Source organism: Calliphora vicina, chromosome 5, assembly GCF_958450345.1.
Source record: "Calliphora vicina chromosome 5, idCalVici1.1, whole genome shotgun sequence".
Lineage (NCBI taxonomy): Eukaryota > Metazoa > Arthropoda > Insecta > Diptera > Calliphoridae > Calliphora > Calliphora vicina.
The window spans coordinates 7,031,612-7,053,227 of NC_088784.1; the positions used below are offsets into that span (position 1 = coordinate 7,031,612).

Consider the following 21,616-nt stretch of genomic DNA (forward strand, 5'->3'; position numbering starts at 1 on the left):
TCTTTTAAATTTTTTTTCAAAATTTTGAATTTAAAAATGTTTTTGGCAAAATTTTTAATTATTTTTTTTTAATTTATTAATGAAAAAATGTTATGGCAAAAAAATGTTTTTGTTGAAAAAAAAAATTCCGTTTGAAAAATAATTTTCCCGTTTTTGACCCACTGAAGGTCGGACTTACTATGGCGCTATATACGTCGTTGCAAAGGACTTTGAAATATCTATCATTAGATATCCACATTGTCTTTATTAATGACTCAGTATCCAGGTAAAACATCGAGCTTGTCCTGGTTTTTTCCTTATATCTCAGCCATTTGTGGCAGATTTTCTCGATTTTAAATATAGATATTTTATAATTAAAAATATATGGGTAAATGAAATACAAAAACTATTTTTTTTGAATTTCAAATAAAATGTGCAACATCTAAACGTCATTAGATTTTTCGAAAAAGTGCAAAATAAGAGTCACCTTATGATGGCAAATTGGAATGTCATCTCCCTTTTGAAAATTTATTCAAGTCAAGCGAATAAAATTGAGAATATACCAAAGAATACAGTCTTTTAAACTCAGTTTTTCTACAGAAGCATAAGTTTGTTTTTTCTAACTAATTGACAGATTTATCAAACTAAACTGAAAGAGTGAAAAATTATGATTAATAAACACATGAGTTGGTCATAAGCGATTTGGTAGAGAACTCTATATAACATTTAGAAAATATTTCTAAATATTTTTAAAATTCTGTGATTTTTAGACAAACTTTCTAGCCAAAGGTTTCGTTAATTTGATCGGGGCCAAAATTAAGTTTATTAATATAGCATAATTTCATTCGTATTAAATATTATAGCCAAATTCAGAAACACTAGAGTGGACAACAATTTTGAAATTTTTGTATGAAAAACACTTAAAAATTATATGAAAACTGAGTGATTTTTATTAAAGAACTAGATGACCGGCTTCGTCCGGTAGCTATATACAAATGTTAGTTCTTCAAGTTTCTAAAAAAATTTCTCTTATTAATAAAAGTGAGAAGCAAAAAGAAGGCAATATATTAAAAATTAAAATTTCCGAATTTTTGAATTTTTTTTCTTTACAAACCCTATCCTACACATTTCAAATCGAATAAAAAAAATCAGCAAAATCGCTCCAGCCGTTCTCATGTGATGCCATTATATACATGGACCATTTCATTTTTATATACATACATATATAGATTAAAAATAGTTTTTCGATAGTATTTCATGCCCTTAATATCAACCCAAAAATACAATCAGCAAATAATATTCCAATGTCGTTTCAAAGTCTTAATTAATTCGTACCCTTTGACCACAGAAAGAGCATTCCTGATACGTTGCATTATCAGGAATCATGGTCATTATCTACAAACTAGCCATTCGCATGAATTATTTGAGCAACTAGGTCGCTCTTAGTGGGCTTCATTTTGTCACAAATTTCTTTAAAATAATCATACAAAAACAAATTAGAAATATTTCTCCATTTTGTTAACCTTTTTTAGCTTCTGTCTCGGTAATTTTTGATATTTGTCATTTGAAATTTTTTTTCCGAAATCAACAATTTTTTGACTTTTTTTCAAAATGGGCTTTTTTTCTTGAAAAAAAGCTTAGATATTTTCCTTGAAGACCTACTATTTGGTCGCTTAGTGGGATACGAGTTGGATATCTATCAAAATAAATCTTTTGTAACTCAAAACATACAATTTTTGATTTTTTGCAAAATCAAAAGTTTTTGACATGACTTTTTTTCAAACATTTTTTTTTTGCTCAAATTTTTGGTCGCTTAGTGGGATATGAGTATGATATGAGTGTGATATCTATCAAAATAAATATTTTGTAACTCAAGACATACAATTTTTTAAATTTTTTTGGCAAAACAAGGACCCATTTTGAAAAAAAATTAAAAAAGTTTTTGATTTTTGAAAAAAATTTAAATTTTTTTTATTTTTTATATTTTGCTAACAACAATAGCTAATAAGTTTGGCCAATATGTCAAATTCTGAGGGATCTTGCTGAAAAATTATGTCTGTTTTATTATACAATATCAAATTATCATCTCGATCGGAAGACATCGATTTCAAAAGTTTGTTCACTTGACATAAAATCCCCCATACATAAATATAAAAAATGTAACCTTCTACACCAAAAGTAGAGACATGAAATTCGTACTATAGGTTTCCTTCTCCTATAGTCCGAATTTATCTGGTACTTTTTTCTATTTGTCTGGTACTCTTTTGAAATTCGAATCCTTTAAGGGAGAAAACGGTTAAAATCATTGTTTTGGTACTTTTTTGGCACCCTACATATCTTTTAAACCAATAATAATATACATTTTAAATCGTATTCTTTACTTATTAAAAAAATAATTAACTCAATTTTGATAAAATTTTTATTTTTTGTTTCTATAGTCATACAAAAATTACAATAAGCAACATGATTTTATTTGGAACTCGATTGGAAAGGTGTAGATTGGGACAAATCCGGGAAAATAGTTTGGTACTTTTTATTCGATTTTTGACCTATTTTTTACCTATATCTGGATTATTAAGTCATTAATATAGACAATATGGATATCTAATGATAGATAATTCAAAGACCTGTGCAACGACGTATATAAGACCATAGTAAGTTGGACCTACAATGGGTCAAAATCGGAAAAAATGTTTTTTTAAACCGAATTTTTTTTTTCACAAAAATTTTTTTTCACTAAATATTAAAAAAAAAAATTTAAAAACTAAAAAAAAAATTTTTTTAAATTAAAAAAAAAATTATTAAATTAAAAAAAAAAATTTAAAAACAATTTCGAAAAAACAACTAGAAAAAAATTAAATTTTGTTTACCTAAAAATATTTAAAATTTTTATTTTAAAGTATATTTTGGTGAAGCTCTCTTACTTGTTTCAGCTTCAAATGGTACTTTTAGAATTTTCTACAATAATGAATCTCGAATCAGGAAATTAAACATACATGTTCCTGATTGAGTTAGAATTAACAATAAATGGATTTACAGGTACTTTTTTCGTACCAATAGTACCTTTTGAATATTTTTATATAATAATAGACCTAGAAAGATGAAATTAATGAGAAAAGGGAATTTAAAGAATTTATTCTTATAGGGTACCTCCAAAAATATTTAAAAAATTTCCTCCTTGACAAACCAAACCAAAACATTTTAATTTATTGTCAACTTGATCAATTCTAACAACTTATAATTGGCTTAATGCACAAATTCCAAATTTGTTACCAACACAATCTTTAATTTATAATCTTTTTTATGACATCAAATTTATAGATTAAAAGCAATTATTTTTTTTTTTTTTTGGTGTTCAACTAGTTAATAACTAAACACACACCTCAAAGATTTTCGATCTTTATAAGTCAACACCAAACAACAAACAAAAAAAAAAAAATCAGGCGATTAATTTAATGATGCTGCTGATGGTGATAGATTTAGACCAGTTTTAGTATATTATGACCAGTTTTGGTTTTTTTAGACCAACTAAATAAAAATGCAAACAATACTGAAATATTTCTAAAAAACTTTTGCATACAAAACTAACAAAAAAGTTTAAAAAAATATATAAAAATGCTAATTGGGTTGTGATAGATTATGATATTTTATTTTATTTAAATAAAATAGTATTATGTATTTAATGTTAAATGACGTTTTTCATAAAATTATTGTATTAAAAATCAGATTTTTTTTTAATAATGCTCTATAACATGTATCTTAGTAATAAAACATAAAATCTTTAAAGAAAACTAGTAAAATAGTTTTTAAAGAATTTAGTTAAAAGCAAATAATAATCATTTTAGTATATAAACCTGAGAAATCTTAAAGTAAATTATCAGTTTATTTGAGAATCTAAAACAAATCAAATCTTAAACAAAAATGTTCAAATTTGTAAGTAAACAAATCATAATTAAGAAAAAAAATTCAAACTAATTTATAAATCCCCAATTTCTTTACTACAGGTTGTTATCTGCGCCTTGTTGGCTACCGCCGCCACCGCTCAACGTCACGGTCATGGTCACGGTTTTGGACATGGCAATGCTGGACATGGTGTCAGCAAATCCAGCGATGATGTTCATGCTGAAATCCTCTCAGCCGATTCTGATGTACGTGCCGATGGTTTCGATTACCATTTGGAAACCACCAATGCCATCAGTGCCAAGGCTAGCGGTGATGCTTACGGCAATGTCCATGGTGATTTCCAATGGATTTCCCCTGAAGGTGAACATATCGCAGTAAGCTATGTTGCCGATGAAAATGGCTACCAACCCAACAGCGCTGTCTTGCCCACCCCACCACCAATTCCAGCTGCCATCTTGAAATCTTTGCAATACATTGCCAGCCATCCACCCAAACAAGAAGTCCAACACGGTCGTAGATTCTAAGAACATTTTAGTTGAGCAACTTCAATGTCCGCCTTGTTTTTTTTACTGTTAACATATTGTTAAAGGATTTATTTGAAGTTTTGAATAAAAGATTTGTTTTTTAAATCTATATTGTATTGAGATGTATTTTTTAAAGGGTGATAAAAGTTTGGGATTATTGAGATTTAAGTTTACTATGTTGTGATATTTGAGGAAGTAGTCAGGATAAATATTTATGTCTATAATTTAATAAGCTTGCATTAAGAAAATGTTGGGAAGTAAAGGGCAACATTGTTGTTTGCACTCATCTGGTCAATTAAAGCATTATTAAAACATAATTTTTCCAAAACAATTTTTTATTTTTTTTTTAATTTATTAGTGAATTTTTTTGTCAAAAATTTTTTTTGTGAAAAAAAAAACGAAAAAAGTATTTTTTTTTTTTAATTTATTAGTGAAAAAAAAATTATGACAAAAAATTTTTGTTATGTGAAAAAAATTCGGGCTTAAATATATTTTCCCCGATTCCCAAAAAAGTACGATTGTAACAACTGTTCTATCTATGATTGAAAGTTTTTATGAAAACTAGACAAATCCATGTCAGAGTATAAGGATAGCTGGACATTGCTATATCAAATTCCCTTTATATAATGATCTGGACATTTTCTTGGTCAAGAACGCGACATTTGGGGTAAAAAAATAAAGAAATCTTAATATAAGCATAGATGGACATTGCTATATCAAATTCCCTTTATATAATGATGTGGACATTTTCACGGTCAAGAACGCGACATTTGGGGTAAAAAAATAAAGAAATCTTAATATTTGTATTCCATTTTACGGGTTTGCTGTTTTGCAATATATTACCAATAAACATGGGATCAAAAACGCGACAGAAATGTTGAAAAAAAATATATATTTATATATAAAATATAAACATTTTCTAGCAAATTAAAACATGATAACAAAAAAATCACAAATTTTACAATTTCAAAACTAGTTTTCTACAAATTTGAAAAAAATTAATAAAATTGTTTTCGATTCTGATAAATGCTAAATATGGACTATTAGAGCAAATTTTCAAGGTTTGTATTATGGATTAGTGTGAGAATCGATTTGAAATTGGAGGATTTCAAAAAAAAATTACAGTCTGTTTTTATAAAATTGATGAATTTTTAAACAAACGAATTTGCTACAAATTTGGTTTTTATAAATCACAAAAATTTGTTTATTACATCCTTTACCATGAGTGGTAAGGTCAAAGTGTATATATTCTGGATCGTTATATATAACGTAGTCGTGTCCGTCTGTATGTTGAAATCAACTTTCTGTAATCCCCAAATAACTTACAAACATGGTTCATACATAATATAAGCGCTATAGACCCGGTTCAGTTGCTATTTAAAATCGAAAATCGACCCACAAATGGTTGAGATATAAGGAAAAAAACCAGGACAACCTCGATTTTTTACGTATTTTTTATCTACATATATCTGGATTACGAAGTCATTAATATAGACATGACAATAGGTCAAAATCGGGAAAATTATCTTTGAACCAGAATATTTTTTTTTTTTCACCAAAAAAAATTTTTGTCCTAAAATTTTTTTTTTCACTAAAAAATTAAAAAAAAAAATAAAAAATTTATTATAAAATTTAAAAAAAAAATTATTTTTTTTTAATTAAAATTTAAAAGTGAAAATTTCTAATGTTCAAAAAAATTCGTTAGAAAATTGTAAAATTCTTTTCGTTACTATGACGAATTAAATGAGCTTAAAGTTTTATAAATCATAGGTCAGTTTTTGATCAGAAAATTATTTCTTCAAAATACATTTGGTTGCTATTTTTTTTGTTTAGTTTCAGATTGCTTCTTTGGGTTGTTTATTTACGATTCTGAATTTTAATAACATTTTATATAAAAATAATAACAAATTCGGGAAAATCGTCTAACGATTGGCTGAGATATGGATTTTTTATTCGCCAAATAATTTTTTTTTCACCAAAAACTTTGGTCTACCATACAATTTATTTTTACCAAAAAAAAAAAATTTGAAAAAAAATTTTTTTAAAAAAAATTAAAAAACAATTTCGAAAAAAAAAAATTTTGAAAAACAACTAAAAAAAATAAATTTTGTTTACCTAAAAATATTTAAAAAAAATTATTTTAAAGTATAATTTTGTGAAGGGTATATAAGATTCGGCACAGCCGAATATAGCTCTCTTACTTGTTTTTATATATTTTTTTGGATTTTCTGTGATATGTAAAAACGCTAAGTCCATTTTTTTAAACTAATTATATTTTGTCATAAGAAACCAGAACAAATAAAAAAAAACAAAACATTTTTGTATTGTCTTATAAACTACTACATATTTTTTAGAACCTTAGCTACTCATTATAAGTTTTCTATAGAAGGCGGAAGCACTAACAGACTAAGAATTCAGCTGAGCTATTGTTATGATAACAAAACATATTGGTAGCGATACACATTAAAACTTCTGTCATCGTATAGACGACTACATGTCTGTTTTAAATTTCCATTCACAATAGATCTGTCAAATAAATAAACATAAACAATGGCTTGCATGTAGTATGCAAATGCGGCATATAATCGTAATTTCTTTTCAACAAAATTCGCTCAACATCTGATTCATTCAAAGTGTGTCCATGACACAGGTAAATGTATACTATGCTTGTACTACGATACAAATGTGTAAAACATGCAAAAAACATGTTAAGTAACATGAACATTACCGCTCAACATATAAGCAAAACATCAATAAGATACCGTATATGTCAAAACAATAAAAAATATTTATGATTTAAGTTTAAATTAAATAAAAGAAATCATATAAAAACTGCAGAAATCATAAGAAACAGTATCAGTTAATTTTAGATCATTTAACAAATCAAATCAAAAACAAACAAAAATGTTCAAATTTGTAAGTTCAAAAAAATAATATTCAATCCATAACAAATCAAAGTACTAAATTATCCTTATGTTCTTTATTATAGGTCCTTATCTGCGCCTTGTTGGCTACTGCCGCCACCGCTCAACGTCACGGTCATGGTCATGCCCAGGCTCGTGGTTTCGCCAACACTCGTGGTGCTAGCAAATCAGTTGTAGCCTCCAGTGATGATGTTCATGCTGAAATCATCTCGGCCGCTTCTGATGTACGTCCCGATGGTTTCGATTACCATTTGGAAACCACCAATGCCATCAGTGCCAAGTCTAGCGGTGATGCTTATGGCAATGTACAGGGTGAATTCCAATGGATTTCCCCTGAGGGTGAACATATCGCTTTGAGCTATGTTGCCGATGAAAATGGCTACCAACCCAACAGCGCTGTCTTGCCCACCCCACCACCAATTCCAGCTGCCATCTTGAGATCTTTGGAATACATTGCCAGCCATCCACCCAAGCAAGAAGTCCAACATGGTCGTAGATTCTAAGAATGTTATTGTTGTTAAAGTATTTGTTGGTAATCAATAAAATGATTTGTTAAAAAAAATATATAAATAGCAGCCTTTCAACTTTAAGTTAAGCTTAAAAACATGATTAGAAAACAGATTCATATAAAACTATAAGTCCTTTAAAAAAGAAAAACGTAAAATATGTAGATTTGAAAATCTGAATTCGCAGCAAAATTTTGTATTCGCAATAGATCTGTGAAAGAACTGAGTCCATTCTCAATACCAAAAACTCATAAAATTTTTAAATATTTTTAGGTAAACAAAATTCATTTTTTTTCCAAAGTTGTTTTTTTAATTTTTTGGAAAAAAAAATTTTTCGAATTTTTTTTTAATTTTTTATAATTTTAAAATATTTTTTTGTCTTTTAATATATGCGGTCGTAAATGAAAAATTTAAAAATTACAAATGGAATGACAAACTTTTATATACCTATGCCACTCATGGTGGAAAATATTAAAAAATCGATGTATTTTTTTTAAATGTTTTTTTAAAAAACCTATTTTTTCACCTATTTTGTTTTATTTTCACCTAAATTTTGTACCATAAAATGTTTGGATTAGATTTGTATACAGAAAAATGGAATCATTTCAAGCTGATGAATAAAGTAAGGTTCGTTCTGTTTATCCAAAAATACGAATAGTTTTGATTGACATTATTGGGTAAAATACTTGTTGCTCAAACGTCGTTCAGATAAAAATAATTAATAAATTATTAACCGAAATACATATCGAAAATGCACATTTTAAAGAGCGTTAATATAATAAGGTCAGTGCAAATTCGAATCATAAGATGAAACACTTGGAGTTTGAGAGCAAAAGCATTTTGCAACTATGTGGCATCAGGAACAGTATTTTTTCTTTAAAAAAGTACAACTTTTTTCTGAAAATTGTTTTTCAGACGGTCTAGATGGTTTAGAGACTTCCGATAAGATTTGCAAAATTAACTCATTCATAGAGAAATTTCGGTCGCAGTTCCATAATGGTTTGGGTTGCGTTGAGCTCAAGTGAAACCATAAAGAGATGGTTTCCCTCAACCAGAATGAATATTTTGAAGTTCCAGGAGTGCTTTCAAATCATTTTGGAAGAATATAGCGAACAGAAATTGTTTTTACCAGCAATACAACCATACAATCCATGTTACCAAATCAACCAAAACCGTTGTTTTTACCTTAGGTCTAAGTTGAGCTAAATTCGTAGGTCTAATAGCAGGCCTTGTGGTGGTCAAATTGTGTTCTTCAATCGTAGGTTTCTATGTAGTCAAATTTTAGCTTCAATCGTAGGTCTTTTTTAATAAAATTGTATCCTTTATCGTAGATCATTACATACTTAGTTTCAATTTTACTTTGATCGTAGGTCTTTATATAGTCAAATTTGATCCTTGATCGTAGTTGTATATGAAATAAAATTTTAGCTTCAATCGTGGAAATCAAATTTTATTCTCAATCGTAGATCTTTATGAAGTAAAATTTTATCTTCAATCGTAGATCTTTATATATTAAAATTTTAATTTTCTTTCTCTGTTGTAATCTAATCAGCCATTGATTATGATTTTAGATTTTTATCTTATTTTTTTGTTCATGAACTTCGTTCACATTCGTGTTTTTTACAAGTAAATAACCGATAATGTTCGGCCCCTGGTAGTAATTAGTAACGACAACAGTTTTAAAGTTATCAAATCCTTCTTTAAACGAAATTATATTTGCTCGGAGTGTAAGGAGAAGTTCAGATCAATACTCGTAATTAAATTGTTTGTTTCTTAATTTGTTCTTTTGTAGAAATGGAAACTTCTCCCTAACTTAGTAATTACTTGCAATTACTGAATAACATATACACTTTTCAGTGACTAACACATACCGTCAGCATTACTTAGAAGTAGTCTAATAATGACTTATTTTCTGATTTATTACTAATTAAAACACAAGCTGTCATTTGATCAGTTACTGAACATTTGCACTGACAACGGCTACCACGAGTCCTTACGATCATTAAGTCATAATTGTCAATTCGTGTAACTACACCATTTCCAATTGTAGTTCAGAAATTTCTAATTGTATTTAAGAAATATCTAATTATATTTCAGAAAATTCAATTTGAATTTCAGAAATTTCCAATTATATTTCAGAATTTTCTAATTGAATTTCAGAATATTCCAATTATATTTCAGAATTTTCTATTTATATTTTAGAAATTTCTAATTGTATTTCAGAATTTTCTAATTGTATTTCAGAATTTTCCAATTGTATTTCAGAAATTTCCATTTGTATTTCAGAATTTTTAATTAATACTTAAAAAGTTTCTAATTGTATTTCAGAATTTTCCATTTGTATTTCAGAAAATTCTAATAGCAATACAAATTGAAATTTCTGAAATACAATTAGAAAATTCTGTAATACAATTAGAAAGTTCTGAAATATAAATGGAAACTTCAGAAATATAATTTAAATATTCTGAAATACAATTAGAAACTTCTGAAATACAATTGGAAATGGTGTAGTTTCAGTGATATCAAAGTCATAAGACATTATTTATTAAATATTGAATTAAAATATTAAGTTAAAGTAGTGAATTATCAAAATACTAGCATTTTATCACATTACTTGGTAATGAAAGCTTTTACTGGGTTAACTCCACTACCATAAATATACGCATCTAGCTAAAGCATTAGTTGAGGTCCTAGAATGATTGAATTTTTGGTTACAATAAACAATTATTGATTATATCTATGTATATTGACAGATACATACCTGCCAGTAACAACAAACACAGCTAATTATTATTAGCATACCTAAAGGCGGAAACACTAACAATATCAAATTCAGCTGGTCTATTATGATGATAATTAAAAATTGGTAGCGATATTCATAAGAACTTCTGTATACATGTCAGCGTATAGACGTCATAGTTGATATCAATTTCTATGCACAACAATGATCTGCCAAATTAGTAAATGTAAACAATGGTATGTATATAGTAGGCAAACCCGTCATATAATTGTCATCTCTTTGTTTCTGTGGAGTATGAAATTCAACAAATACGCTCAACATCTGAATCATGCAAAGTGTGTCCATGACACAGGTGTATACATATGTATGTACAGCTTCTTATACAAATACAAATGTGTAAAAAATGCGAAAAAATATTATGGCAAATACAACAAAATTTCACACATTAATGCTCAAAATATCAGCAAAAACCTTTAAGACACCGTATATGTCAAAACAATAAAAAATATTTATGATTTAAGTTTAAATTAAATAAAACAAATCATATAAAAACTGCAGAAATCATAAGAAACAGTATCAGTTTATTTTAGATCATTTAACAAAACAAATCAAAAACAAACAAAAATGTTCAAATTTGTAAGTTCAGGAAAATGATTTTCAATACATAACAAATCAAAGTACTCAATTATTATTTTATTATTTATTATAGGTCCTTATCTGCGCCTTGTTGGCTACCGCCGCCACCGCTCAACGTCACGGTCATGGTCATGCCCAGGCTCGTGGTTTCGCCAACACCCGTGGTGTTAGCAAATCAGTTTCAGCCTCCAGTGATGATGTTCATGCTGAAATCATCTCAGCCGCTTCTGATGTACGTCCCGATGGTTTCGATTACCATTTGGAAACCACCAATGCCATCAGTGCCAAGTCTAGCGGTGATGCTTATGGCAATGTACAGGGTGAATTCCAATGGATTTCTCCTGAGGGTGAACATATCGCTTTGAGCTATGTTGCCGATGAAAATGGCTACCAACCCAACAGCGCTGTCTTGCCCACCCCACCACCAATTCCAGCTGCCATCTTGAGATCTTTGGAATACATTGCCAGCCATCCACCCAAGCAAGAAGTCCAACATGGTCGTAGATTCTAAGAATGTTATTGTTGTTAACCCAGTATTTGTTGGAAATCAATAAATGATTTGTTTTAAATATTAATTAAAAAAAATTATAATTTTTTTCTATCTAATCTTGATCTTGCATAACTTAAGGTTACAAGAAAGTGTAGAAGAAGTAGAATTTACTTTGTGAAAGCTCTGAGAAATAGAATTTTGCCACAAAAAACTCAATTCTTGGCAATAACTTGGACAGTCAAATTTGATCTTCCATCATAAGTCTTTCAAATTTTAGATCCAATCGCAGGTCTTTATATAGAACATTTTAGCTGCAATCGTAGGTTTTTATGTAGTCGAATTGAGCTTCAATCGTTGCTCTTGAATAAGTCTAAGTTGAGCTTCAATACATAAACCTGTAGTCTGAGATGTTCTTCAATCGTAGTAATTTATGTAGTTTAACTTATGCTTAATTTTTAAGTCTAAGTTGAGCTTCCTATATATGTCTAAGTTGAGCTTCATTATAGAACATTTTAGCTTCAATCGTAGGTCTTTATGTAGTCCAAGTTATGCTTCAATCGAAGATCTTTATGTAGTTCTAGTTGAGCTTCATTTGTAGGTCTTTATGTAGTCTAAGTTGAGCTTCAATCGTAGGTCTGGTGTAGGTCTAAGTTGAGTTTCAATCCAAGATGAGCTTCAATCGTAGATTTATGCAGTCTGAGATGATCTTCAATCGTAGGTCTTTATGCGGTCTGAGATGATCTTCATGAAGTCTTAATTGAGCATCATTCTTACGTCTCTGTTAAGCTACTTTTAATCGTAGGTCATTATGCAGTTTGAGATGATCCTCAGTCTAGGTCTTTATGTAGTCTATGTTGAGCTTCAAATGCACTTTTGGTAATGTCATTATCATGAATGCAGTAACAAAAATTATATGACAAACGGCAGACAGACAGACAAATTATTAGTTTTAGTAGTTCAACTAATTAATAAATAAAATTAATATTATAAGTCTATTAGGCAATAATGGCAACTGAATTTAAAAAATTCATATTATTGCCTCAATTAAACAATAATATTTAAATTTCCATTAGTTGTTGACATTTATCAATCTCAAATCATCTTTCTATACCCATCACCACAAAAATGAGGGGTATATTGATATTCTCATTCTGTTAGTAACATATCGAAAAATTGGTTCTAGAAATTAAAATTATATCTGTGGACTTTTGACAAAACAACGTAAGTGTAATTTTCAAATTTATCAGAAGAGCACAGAAACGCTAATTATTTTTTTATTTGTTCTTTGTATAATTCTTTGAGCCAAATAAAAGAAAAGAAAGAATAAAATAATTATCGATCAATTCAACAGTTTTTGTGCTCTCCTGAAAAATTTTAAAATTACAGTTAAGTTGTTTTGTCAAAAGGCGACAGATATATTCTCTGGGTCCTTATAAAATTGTAAGACGATCTGGCTATGTCTGTCAGTCTGTTGTTGACACGATAAGGATGGACGAATGGTAATGAAGTTTTCATATTTAAACGTTTGGTATTAATAATTGCCAAAATTGGTTGAGTATAACCAGAGTTATGGACCAAACTGTGAAACAACCTTCAAAGAAGTTTATATTTTTCAAAAATGTATAGCTATTTTCTTTAAACATATTGCAGAAAATACCATACATTGTCCCTATAATAAAAGAACAATCTGTATTGAAAATGGTAAGAAATGGTGCTTCCAGCCCCCATAACAATTTTTCTGTTTATATAGGAGTTGGGTATATAAGATTCGGCACAGCCGACATATAAAACTTTTACTTGTTTCGGTTAGTTTTTTAAACATCAAAGAATTCATTCTAAACAACTGCACATGATACAGGACAATTTTTTATAGTTTTAGACCAGTTTTATGACTTTATATCAATAACAAAATCATAATAGCATAGAAAATAGCTTTATACTGTCATGAGAAGTGTCTGTGTTTGATTAGATAGAAAGACAAAACCGAAACTTTTATTTTCATTTATAAATTATTTAACACGTTTAGGTGTCAGTTTAAAGGGAACATTTTTTTTAAAACAATTAATCCGCTAAAGTCTGCTAATAAATGATTAGGGAAGAAGTAAAAACTATTGTGGAAAGATTTTCTTGATTTAATATTAAAAATACAAAAGATATTTTTAAATATAAAATTATTCTAATTTTTCCGAACTGAAGACTATTTTTAAAATTTTTTAAGAAAAATTACAAAAACTAATTTGAAAATTTAGTGATTTTCATAAAAAAATTTTAAATATATATTTTCTATTTTGCTGAATATCAAAACACACATAGATCAAAGACCTAACTCAGTTGTCAAAAACCTAGAGGTGAGAATGTATTATTAAAAAATTGTGAAAACAAAAACAGCACTCTTTAAGGAAATATACCTAGAGCGGAAACTAGAAAACTGACAACTGAGTTAGGTCTTTGACAGGAGAGTTTCCGCTCTATAAATATTTTCTCTATGATCAAAAAACTTTCTAAATTTAAGAATATTATAAGAATAAGACTGTTTTAACCATAGAAAAAATATACATAGTGCGGAAACTCTCCTGTCAAAGACCTAACTCAGTTGTCATTTCTCTAGTTTCTGCTCTATGTATATTTTCTCTAAAGAGTGTTGTTTTTGTTTTCACATTTTTTTATTAATACATTTTCAAAACTTAAGTTTTTCACAACTGAGTTAGGTCTTTGACGTGAGATCTATTTGTATTTATCTGTTTTAAAGAAGAGACATAATTGTCCAAAAAATAATTGTGTTGCCAATATCAGACATATGATTCGTTGTATTTTTGTTTGACAAATTAGAGTGTCTCGTCTACATTTAGCTCCAAATGGGTTAATATGCAAATATTTTATGTGCAATAATTATTATTTCAAGTAAACTAAATGTCAAAATACAAATCACTCATGAAAGCCAACAATAGTTAAGCTAAAACAAAAATCCTATATAAACTAAAGAACTTTATGGAGAAAGGTATCAGTCAATTCTGGAGAAACCAACTAAAATCAACATGTTCAAATTCGTAAGTTAAACAAAAAAAAAAATATTAAATAAAAACCTAAAAATTCTTCAAACTAAATTGAAACACATCATTAAACTAAATTATATTTTTCATATTAGGTCGTTGTCTTGGCTTTTGTAGCTGTTGCTTCATCTCAACACCATTCCTATGGTGGTCATTCGGCTGGCGTCTCTCATGGCTCCGCTGATGATGTTCATGCTGAAATCAAATCCTTAGATTCAGATGTACGTGCTGATGGTTTCCATTATGGTTTCGAGACCACCAACCATATTAGAGCTGCCGCTTCCGGTGATGAGCATGGCAATATCCATGGTGATTTCGAATGGGTTTCACCTGAAGGTGAACATGTTGCTGTGAAGTATGTTGCTGATGAATACGGTTATCAGCCCAGCAGTGATGTTTTGCCCACCCCACCACCAGTACCTACTGCCATCTTGAAGTCTCTGGAATACATTCGTAACCATCCCCATCATGAGCAACATTATGGTGGCCATTAAGAATTGACTTTTCTTAGGGAAATAATTAGATTTCTAATATTTTTTCTGTGTTGAAAATATGAGAAAAATAATTGTTATTTAATAAACAAAGAAAGTTTTAACTGAATTATTTAATTTAAACAATAAATAAGGTTCTGGGTATTAGCCTGCAAATATTGACTTGTAAATGGACTTCCAATAAGGACTTCCGAACATTGACAGCTACATATGTCGAATTGGCTGTAATTTATTCAGTTTATTTTGCCAAATATTCTGGATCGTTATAGATAGCAAAGTCGATAAAGCCCAAAATCGACCCACAAATGGCTGAGATATAAGGAAAAAACCGGGACAATCTCTACTTTTATACCCTTCACCATGAGTGGCAAGGGTATATATAAGTTTGTCATTACGTTTGTAATTTCTACATTTTTCATTTGCGACCCCACAAAGTACATATATTCTGGATCGTTTTAGATAACGGAGTCGAATTAGCCATATCCGTCTGTCCGTCTGTGTGTAGAAATCAACTTTCCGATGCCCCAAAATAACTTAAATACACGATTCATACATCAATATCTCCGAAATTCTTCCGGCTCGGTTGCTATTTAAAATCGGTCCACAAATGGCTGAGATATAATGAAAAAACCAGGACAACCTCGATTTTTGACCTATATCTGGATAACTAAGTCATTAATATAGACAATATGGATATCTAATGATAGATATTTCAAAGACCTTTGCAACGACGTATAAGACCATAGTAAGTTGGACCTACAATGGGTCAAAATTGGAAAACATATTTTTTAACCCGATTTTTTTCACCAAAAAATTTTTTTCACTAAATATTAAAAAAAAACATTTTTAAAAACTAAATTTTTTTTTCCGATTTTGACCGATTGTAGTCCAGGTCATTTTTAAAAATTAAATTTTTAACCCGATTTTTTTTCACCAAAAAAATTTTTTTTTACTAAATATTAAAAAAAAAAACATTTTAAAAACTAAAAAAAAAAATTTTAAATATAAAAATTAAAAAAAAAAATTTAAAACAATTTGGAAAAAAACTACTTTTGGAAAAAAAATTTAAATATTGTTTACCTAAAAGTATTTAAAATTTTTATTTTAAAGTATAATTTGGTGAAGGGTATATAAGATTCGGCACAGCCGAATATAGCTCTCTTACTTGCTGATCTATATCTGAATTACTAAGTCATTAATATAGACTATATGGATATCTAATGATAGATATTTCGAAGTCCATTGCAAGGATGTATATAAGGCTATAGTAACTTGGACGTCAAAATCGGGAAAAATAAAAATTTTTTTTAAATTTAAAAAAAAAATTAAATTAAAAAAAATTTTAACCCGAATTTTTTTTCACAAAAAAAATTTATGACAAAATTTTTTAAATTTAAAAAAAAAAACTATCGCAGAAAAATAAAAAAAAAACTTAAATTCTGTTTAGCTGAATATATCTATTTTACTTGTTTTTATTTATAATTATTTAACACGTTTAAGTGTTAAGGTAGGGTCACACATGGCAAATATTTGCTCAAAAAAGCGTAACCACTTTTTTTAGCACAAATTTGTTTGACGTGTTTGCTCTTAGAATTGTTTTGTAAGATCAAACAGCATCAAATAAAATAAAAAACATTATTTTGTTTTGAATCATCCAAAGTAAAATAAGTTTTTGGAATAAATAAAAGTATTCAAATATATATTATTTAGTGGTTACGTCTTTTTCGTCAAATATTTGTCATGTGTGACCCTACCTTTAGTTAAGAGAGGATTTTGAAGGTTAAGATCTTCCACAAAAATCCTATATAAACTAAAGAACTTCATCAAGAAAGCTATCAGTCAATTCTGGAGAAACCAACAAAAAACAACATGATCAAATTTGTATGTTAAAATAAAAACAAAGAAATATTAAATAAAATCCTAAATTGAAACACTACTTTAACGTAAATTATATTTTACATGTTAGGTAATTGTCTTGGCTTTTGTAGCTGTTTCTTCATCTAAACACCATTCGTCTGGCGTATCTCATGCCTCCGTTGATGATGGAAATGCTGAAATCATATTCTTAGATATTGATGTACGTCCTAATGGTTTCCATTATGGCTTGGAGACCACCAGCCCCTTTAGAGCTGTTGCCTCCGGTGATGATCATGGCAATATTCATGGTGATTTCGAATGGATTTCACCTGAAGGTGAACATGTTGCTGTTAAGTATGTCGCTGATGAATACGGTTATCAACCCAGCGGTAATGCTTTGCCCACCTCACCACCAGTACCTGCTGCCATTTTGAAGTCTCTTGAATACATTCGTAACCATCCCCATCATGATCAACATTAAGGCGATTTACATTGTTGCAGCAAATGAGCGATATTATTCTGGGTCCTTAATCTAATACTAAGACGACTAGCTATGTAATAATATCTAATTTCAAATATATATTTAATTTGCTGCGTAATTTTTTCTACTAATTATTCCACTGCAAATAAAAATTTTTGTTTCTTAAAATTTAATATTAAATATATTAATATTAAATATAATTTAATAAATTCCATTTTATTTATTTAAAATATTATTTCTTTTGTTATCAAAGCTCAAATTATGTAAAACATATTAACCGTACAAACAATTTTTGTGTATTCATTTTTTAAATCATGTCAAATAATAATTTAAATAAACTGGATTTTTTTAAACAAAGAGCAATTTGAAGATATGAGCTGCAGCCCACACAAAAGTCTGCAATCAAAAACGTCATAAAGATGATATGTATTTTGAAGAAATAAAAAATAAAGAAAAAAGTAACCGGTTTAGTTGGTGAACCGTTATTTATAGGTGGCATAAGCTAGATTTAAATTAAACTCAATACTCCATTTATAATATATTTGTGAAGTATTAGGCGCTAATTTGAAGATTAATTAAACTATTTTCTTTAGTATCCCAGATTTTTCATGTACAAAAGCGATTTTAAGTGTTTTTTTATTAATGTCTAATGTAAAAAATGGATTTTAGACGATTATGTTTTTATGATAAAGTCGAGAATTTTTTGAAAACACTTGTTTCAAATTTGTTTTTTAGGGAAAACAAGATCTAAGCTATTGATTAAGATTATTTGTACAGATGGTCGGACAGACGGAATTCGTTAAATAGCCTTCACTACATGAAAGGTATCTGTAACAACTATATATTAAGCACGGAGTGATTAGAAACTGTTCAATATAAAAAATATTATTGATCAACAAGTAATGAATTTCATTTAGGTTTTGCACTGGGGCACTGCGGTTCCATAATCTAGCTAAACAAAATAATTTAGTAGTTTTTTATGGAGTTTAGAATCTCTGAATTCAAAAAGCTCTATATTACATACTTAATTAACTTGCAATGTGTGTTGGTTTATTTATCAGTTTTTATGTTTAGTTTATATGGGTCAAAAATAGGTCAAAAATCGAGGTTGTCCTGGTTTTTTCCTTATATCTCAGCCATTTGTGGACCGATTTTCTCGATTTTAAATAGCAACCGAGCCGGAAGAATTTCGGAGATATTGATGTATCATTCGTGTATGTAATTTATTTGGGGGCTTCAGAAAGTTGATTTCTACACACAGACGGACAGACGGACATGGCTATATCGACTCCGCTATCTATAATGATTCAGAATATATATACTTTGCGGGGTCGCAAATGAAAAATGTCGAAATTACAAACGGAATGACAAACTTATATATACCCTTGCCACTCATGGTGAAGGGTATAAAAACGGACATGTGTTGATGCCACGAGACTTACTGAGAGTTTTAAACAAATTTTTAAATTTTCTTCTATTTTCAATAGCAAAAATTTAAACTCTGTTCTGTTATTCTTTTTCTCTTACAGTTGTATTTTTCTCAAAAACACTGCGTATGAGTAATATTGAAATATACATATGTAATATCAATCGTATCAATCATACATCAGAGTGTCATCATAGAATTCTATAAAATTCCTGGAAAAATATGTATGTGTTTCAAATTTATAAATAAAAATGTTCATACAAAAATTACTTTATTTATATTTGAAAAAATTCAAATAAACTATTTATATATTTGTTGTGTAAATTTCATACATTCCTATTATAATTTTAACAATTAAAAAAGAACCAAAAGCTTTTTCCGAGTCCTTAACAAAATCTACAAAGATCGCTGTTAAGATCTCAGTCTGAATAATACTACACTGATTCGGTATCCTGTGTGATATTAAAGGAATAAATAATATCTCTGTGAATATATATACACTGATGGCCATTTCCTCTTTAGGATGTGTAAAGGATCGCCACGGTACGTATTTGTAAATTAGGTTAAGTTAAAAAGACTTGTTTTAACTGAAGTATAATTAAATTGAATTATTGTTTTTGTTGAAAAAAATAAAATTTTGTGTTTCAATTATATTTATAACGTGGTAGTCCTTTAAACATTCTGAAGGGAAATGGCGGTGACTTTCGTCCATCAGTGTATATATTTTTTGGTACATTTTAAAAAAGGAAGTTTTCAGTAAAAATTTAAATAAACAACATTTTTATTTAATAATTGCCACAGAGTTTTTTACATATTTATTATACTTCATGCATATTTATGAGGAAATTAAAATAATATTTTTTTAGATTTGATCTCTGCAAGTTTTACATACGACTAATTTGTTTTTATACAATATTGGTCAATTCACAAGGTCTCTTATCATGTCGTATTGTCATAATGTCCCAATATTTCATGACTCGGCGGCTCGGTTTGACAGAATCTTAGGCGTTAGGCACAGGTCTCTGCTGTTTGGTTACGATAACACAATAAACATACACAGAGAAAACAGATTCGTGATAGCAACCGAATTTGTTGCCAATCGAATGATACTATCTTAGTGACCGAATTTAACAGTTGTGGCTACCATATTTTGGAAGGGGTAACTAAAGTTTGGTTGCCTTAACTGAAATTCTTCTTTATCAACTGACTTTTTGTTGTTAGAACTGAAAAATTCTATGTGTGCAACCGAATCATTCGATTGGAAACAAATTCGGTTGCTATCACGAATCTGTTTTCTTTGTGTAGCATACAGAGTAGTATTATTTTAAGACATTTTTTACTTGAAAGGCAATAACAATATTTTCAAACCATTGTGAAATATTAGGACATTATGACAATATGACATGATAGGATACCTTGTGGATAGATCAAATATAATTTAAATGTAAATTTTATGTGGGATATCGATTTTGGAAATTTTAAGGGGAAAAATAAAAAAAATCTACTTTAAATATATTCTATTAGTTATTGCAATTATCTGTTGAATTTTTACAGCTGCCAAAATTTAAAAACAAAATCCCCACTTGCGGATTTTTAATTTTTTTTTTGGGAATTTCAACCAATTGACTTAAAGTTTTTAAATTAGTAAATGCTAAACATTTTGGGCAAAAAAAAAATAATATATTTTACACAATCCTTAAATTTATTTACAAAATACCCTACTCGGAATTATGAACTAACTAGTGTCAATTGAATTTGTATAATAATAAAAAGTTATTGCAAATATTAAAAAAAAGGGGAGTCCGAACGAATAATCTGTTTCGGTTTCGTTTTCAGACTAGCCAAATATCATTATTAGATATCCGGTAAAATTTAGACGGAATACCAAAACCGAAACTTTTAAAAAGGATAACAAATAGATGAGGAAATTTTAAAGGAGTCACAATATAATTAATAGAATAAAAAAACTTATATTGTATTTTATTTTATTGTAAAATGATTAAGAATCCTGCAAAAAGGGTTGTCGCAAAAAAACATTTCAGTTGAACATTTCAGTTGCAAGGTGACTGCTGTAGGGCACCTGATTTAAAATTTAAGTAATTACGCCAAATAATGATTTTTTGGCCTAATATTAGATTTGATTTCGTCCTGAAAAATCCAGTTTCGGCCGGACTCTACCACATTGTTTCTTAACCTTTTTCACAAAAAATTTTTGCTCACACTTTTTTGCACATATTAGTATTTCCCATAAAAAAATATATTTATTCATAATGATGCAACAAACATTTTTATTCATTTTGGAATTGTTCTGCTATAGCAATAGAATTGCAGGATTTAGAAAAATAAACTATTTCCCAACAATTTTTTTTCACAAAGTCAAGTCTTCCACTAACTCAAATATGTTTATTTCCACAATAAAAAAAATTGGGGGATACATTGATTTTGTCAATATTGATCGTAGAACCAAAAAAGTGTCTAGCTATGTGTTTAGCTATGTCAGTCCGTCTGTCTGTATGCCTGTTGAAAACACTATAGGGTCCAAACAAAAGGAACTCGAACTAAATTTGTCCATCAATTAGGGTTCCTACGCGGGAAAAATTTCAAGGGAA

At 28.7% G+C, this 21,616-nt stretch overlaps 5 protein-coding genes across 5 annotated transcripts; all 5 read left to right on the plus strand.

Annotated features, from left to right (window-relative positions):
- Window positions 1–3,900: 3,900 nt before the first annotated feature.
- On the plus strand, window positions 3,901–4,416 carry LOC135959846 (larval cuticle protein 1-like). Its single transcript, XM_065510940.1, has 2 exons — window positions 3,901–3,912; window positions 3,984–4,416. The coding sequence occupies exons 1-2, from the start codon at window positions 3,901–3,903 to the stop codon at window positions 4,404–4,406; spliced, it is 435 nt and encodes a 144-aa protein (XP_065367012.1). The 3' UTR covers window positions 4,407–4,416.
- A 2,826-nt stretch (window positions 4,417–7,242) lies between these two features.
- LOC135960918 (larval cuticle protein 2-like) lies at window positions 7,243–7,864 on the plus strand. Its single transcript, XM_065512320.1, has 2 exons — window positions 7,243–7,322; window positions 7,396–7,864. Exons 1-2 carry the CDS (start codon window positions 7,311–7,313, stop codon window positions 7,831–7,833), a joined length of 450 nt encoding a protein of 149 aa, XP_065368392.1. The 5' UTR covers window positions 7,243–7,310; the 3' UTR covers window positions 7,834–7,864.
- Window positions 7,865–11,165: 3,301 nt separating this feature from the next.
- Window positions 11,166–11,803, plus strand: LOC135961081 (larval cuticle protein 2-like). The gene is made up of 2 exons (XM_065512560.1): window positions 11,166–11,212; window positions 11,286–11,803. Exons 1-2 carry the CDS (start codon window positions 11,201–11,203, stop codon window positions 11,721–11,723), a joined length of 450 nt encoding a protein of 149 aa, XP_065368632.1. The 5' UTR covers window positions 11,166–11,200; the 3' UTR covers window positions 11,724–11,803.
- Window positions 11,804–14,711: 2,908 nt separating this feature from the next.
- Window positions 14,712–15,336, plus strand: LOC135960977 (larval cuticle protein 2-like). The gene is made up of 2 exons (XM_065512409.1): window positions 14,712–14,749; window positions 14,848–15,336. Exons 1-2 carry the CDS (start codon window positions 14,738–14,740, stop codon window positions 15,244–15,246), a joined length of 411 nt encoding a protein of 136 aa, XP_065368481.1. The 5' UTR covers window positions 14,712–14,737; the 3' UTR covers window positions 15,247–15,336.
- Window positions 15,337–17,093: 1,757 nt separating this feature from the next.
- On the plus strand, window positions 17,094–17,609 carry LOC135962229 (larval cuticle protein 2-like). The gene is made up of 2 exons (XM_065514044.1): window positions 17,094–17,124; window positions 17,210–17,609. Exons 1-2 carry the CDS (start codon window positions 17,113–17,115, stop codon window positions 17,579–17,581), a joined length of 384 nt encoding a protein of 127 aa, XP_065370116.1. The 5' UTR covers window positions 17,094–17,112; the 3' UTR covers window positions 17,582–17,609.
- Window positions 17,610–21,616: the final 4,007 nt, after the last annotated feature.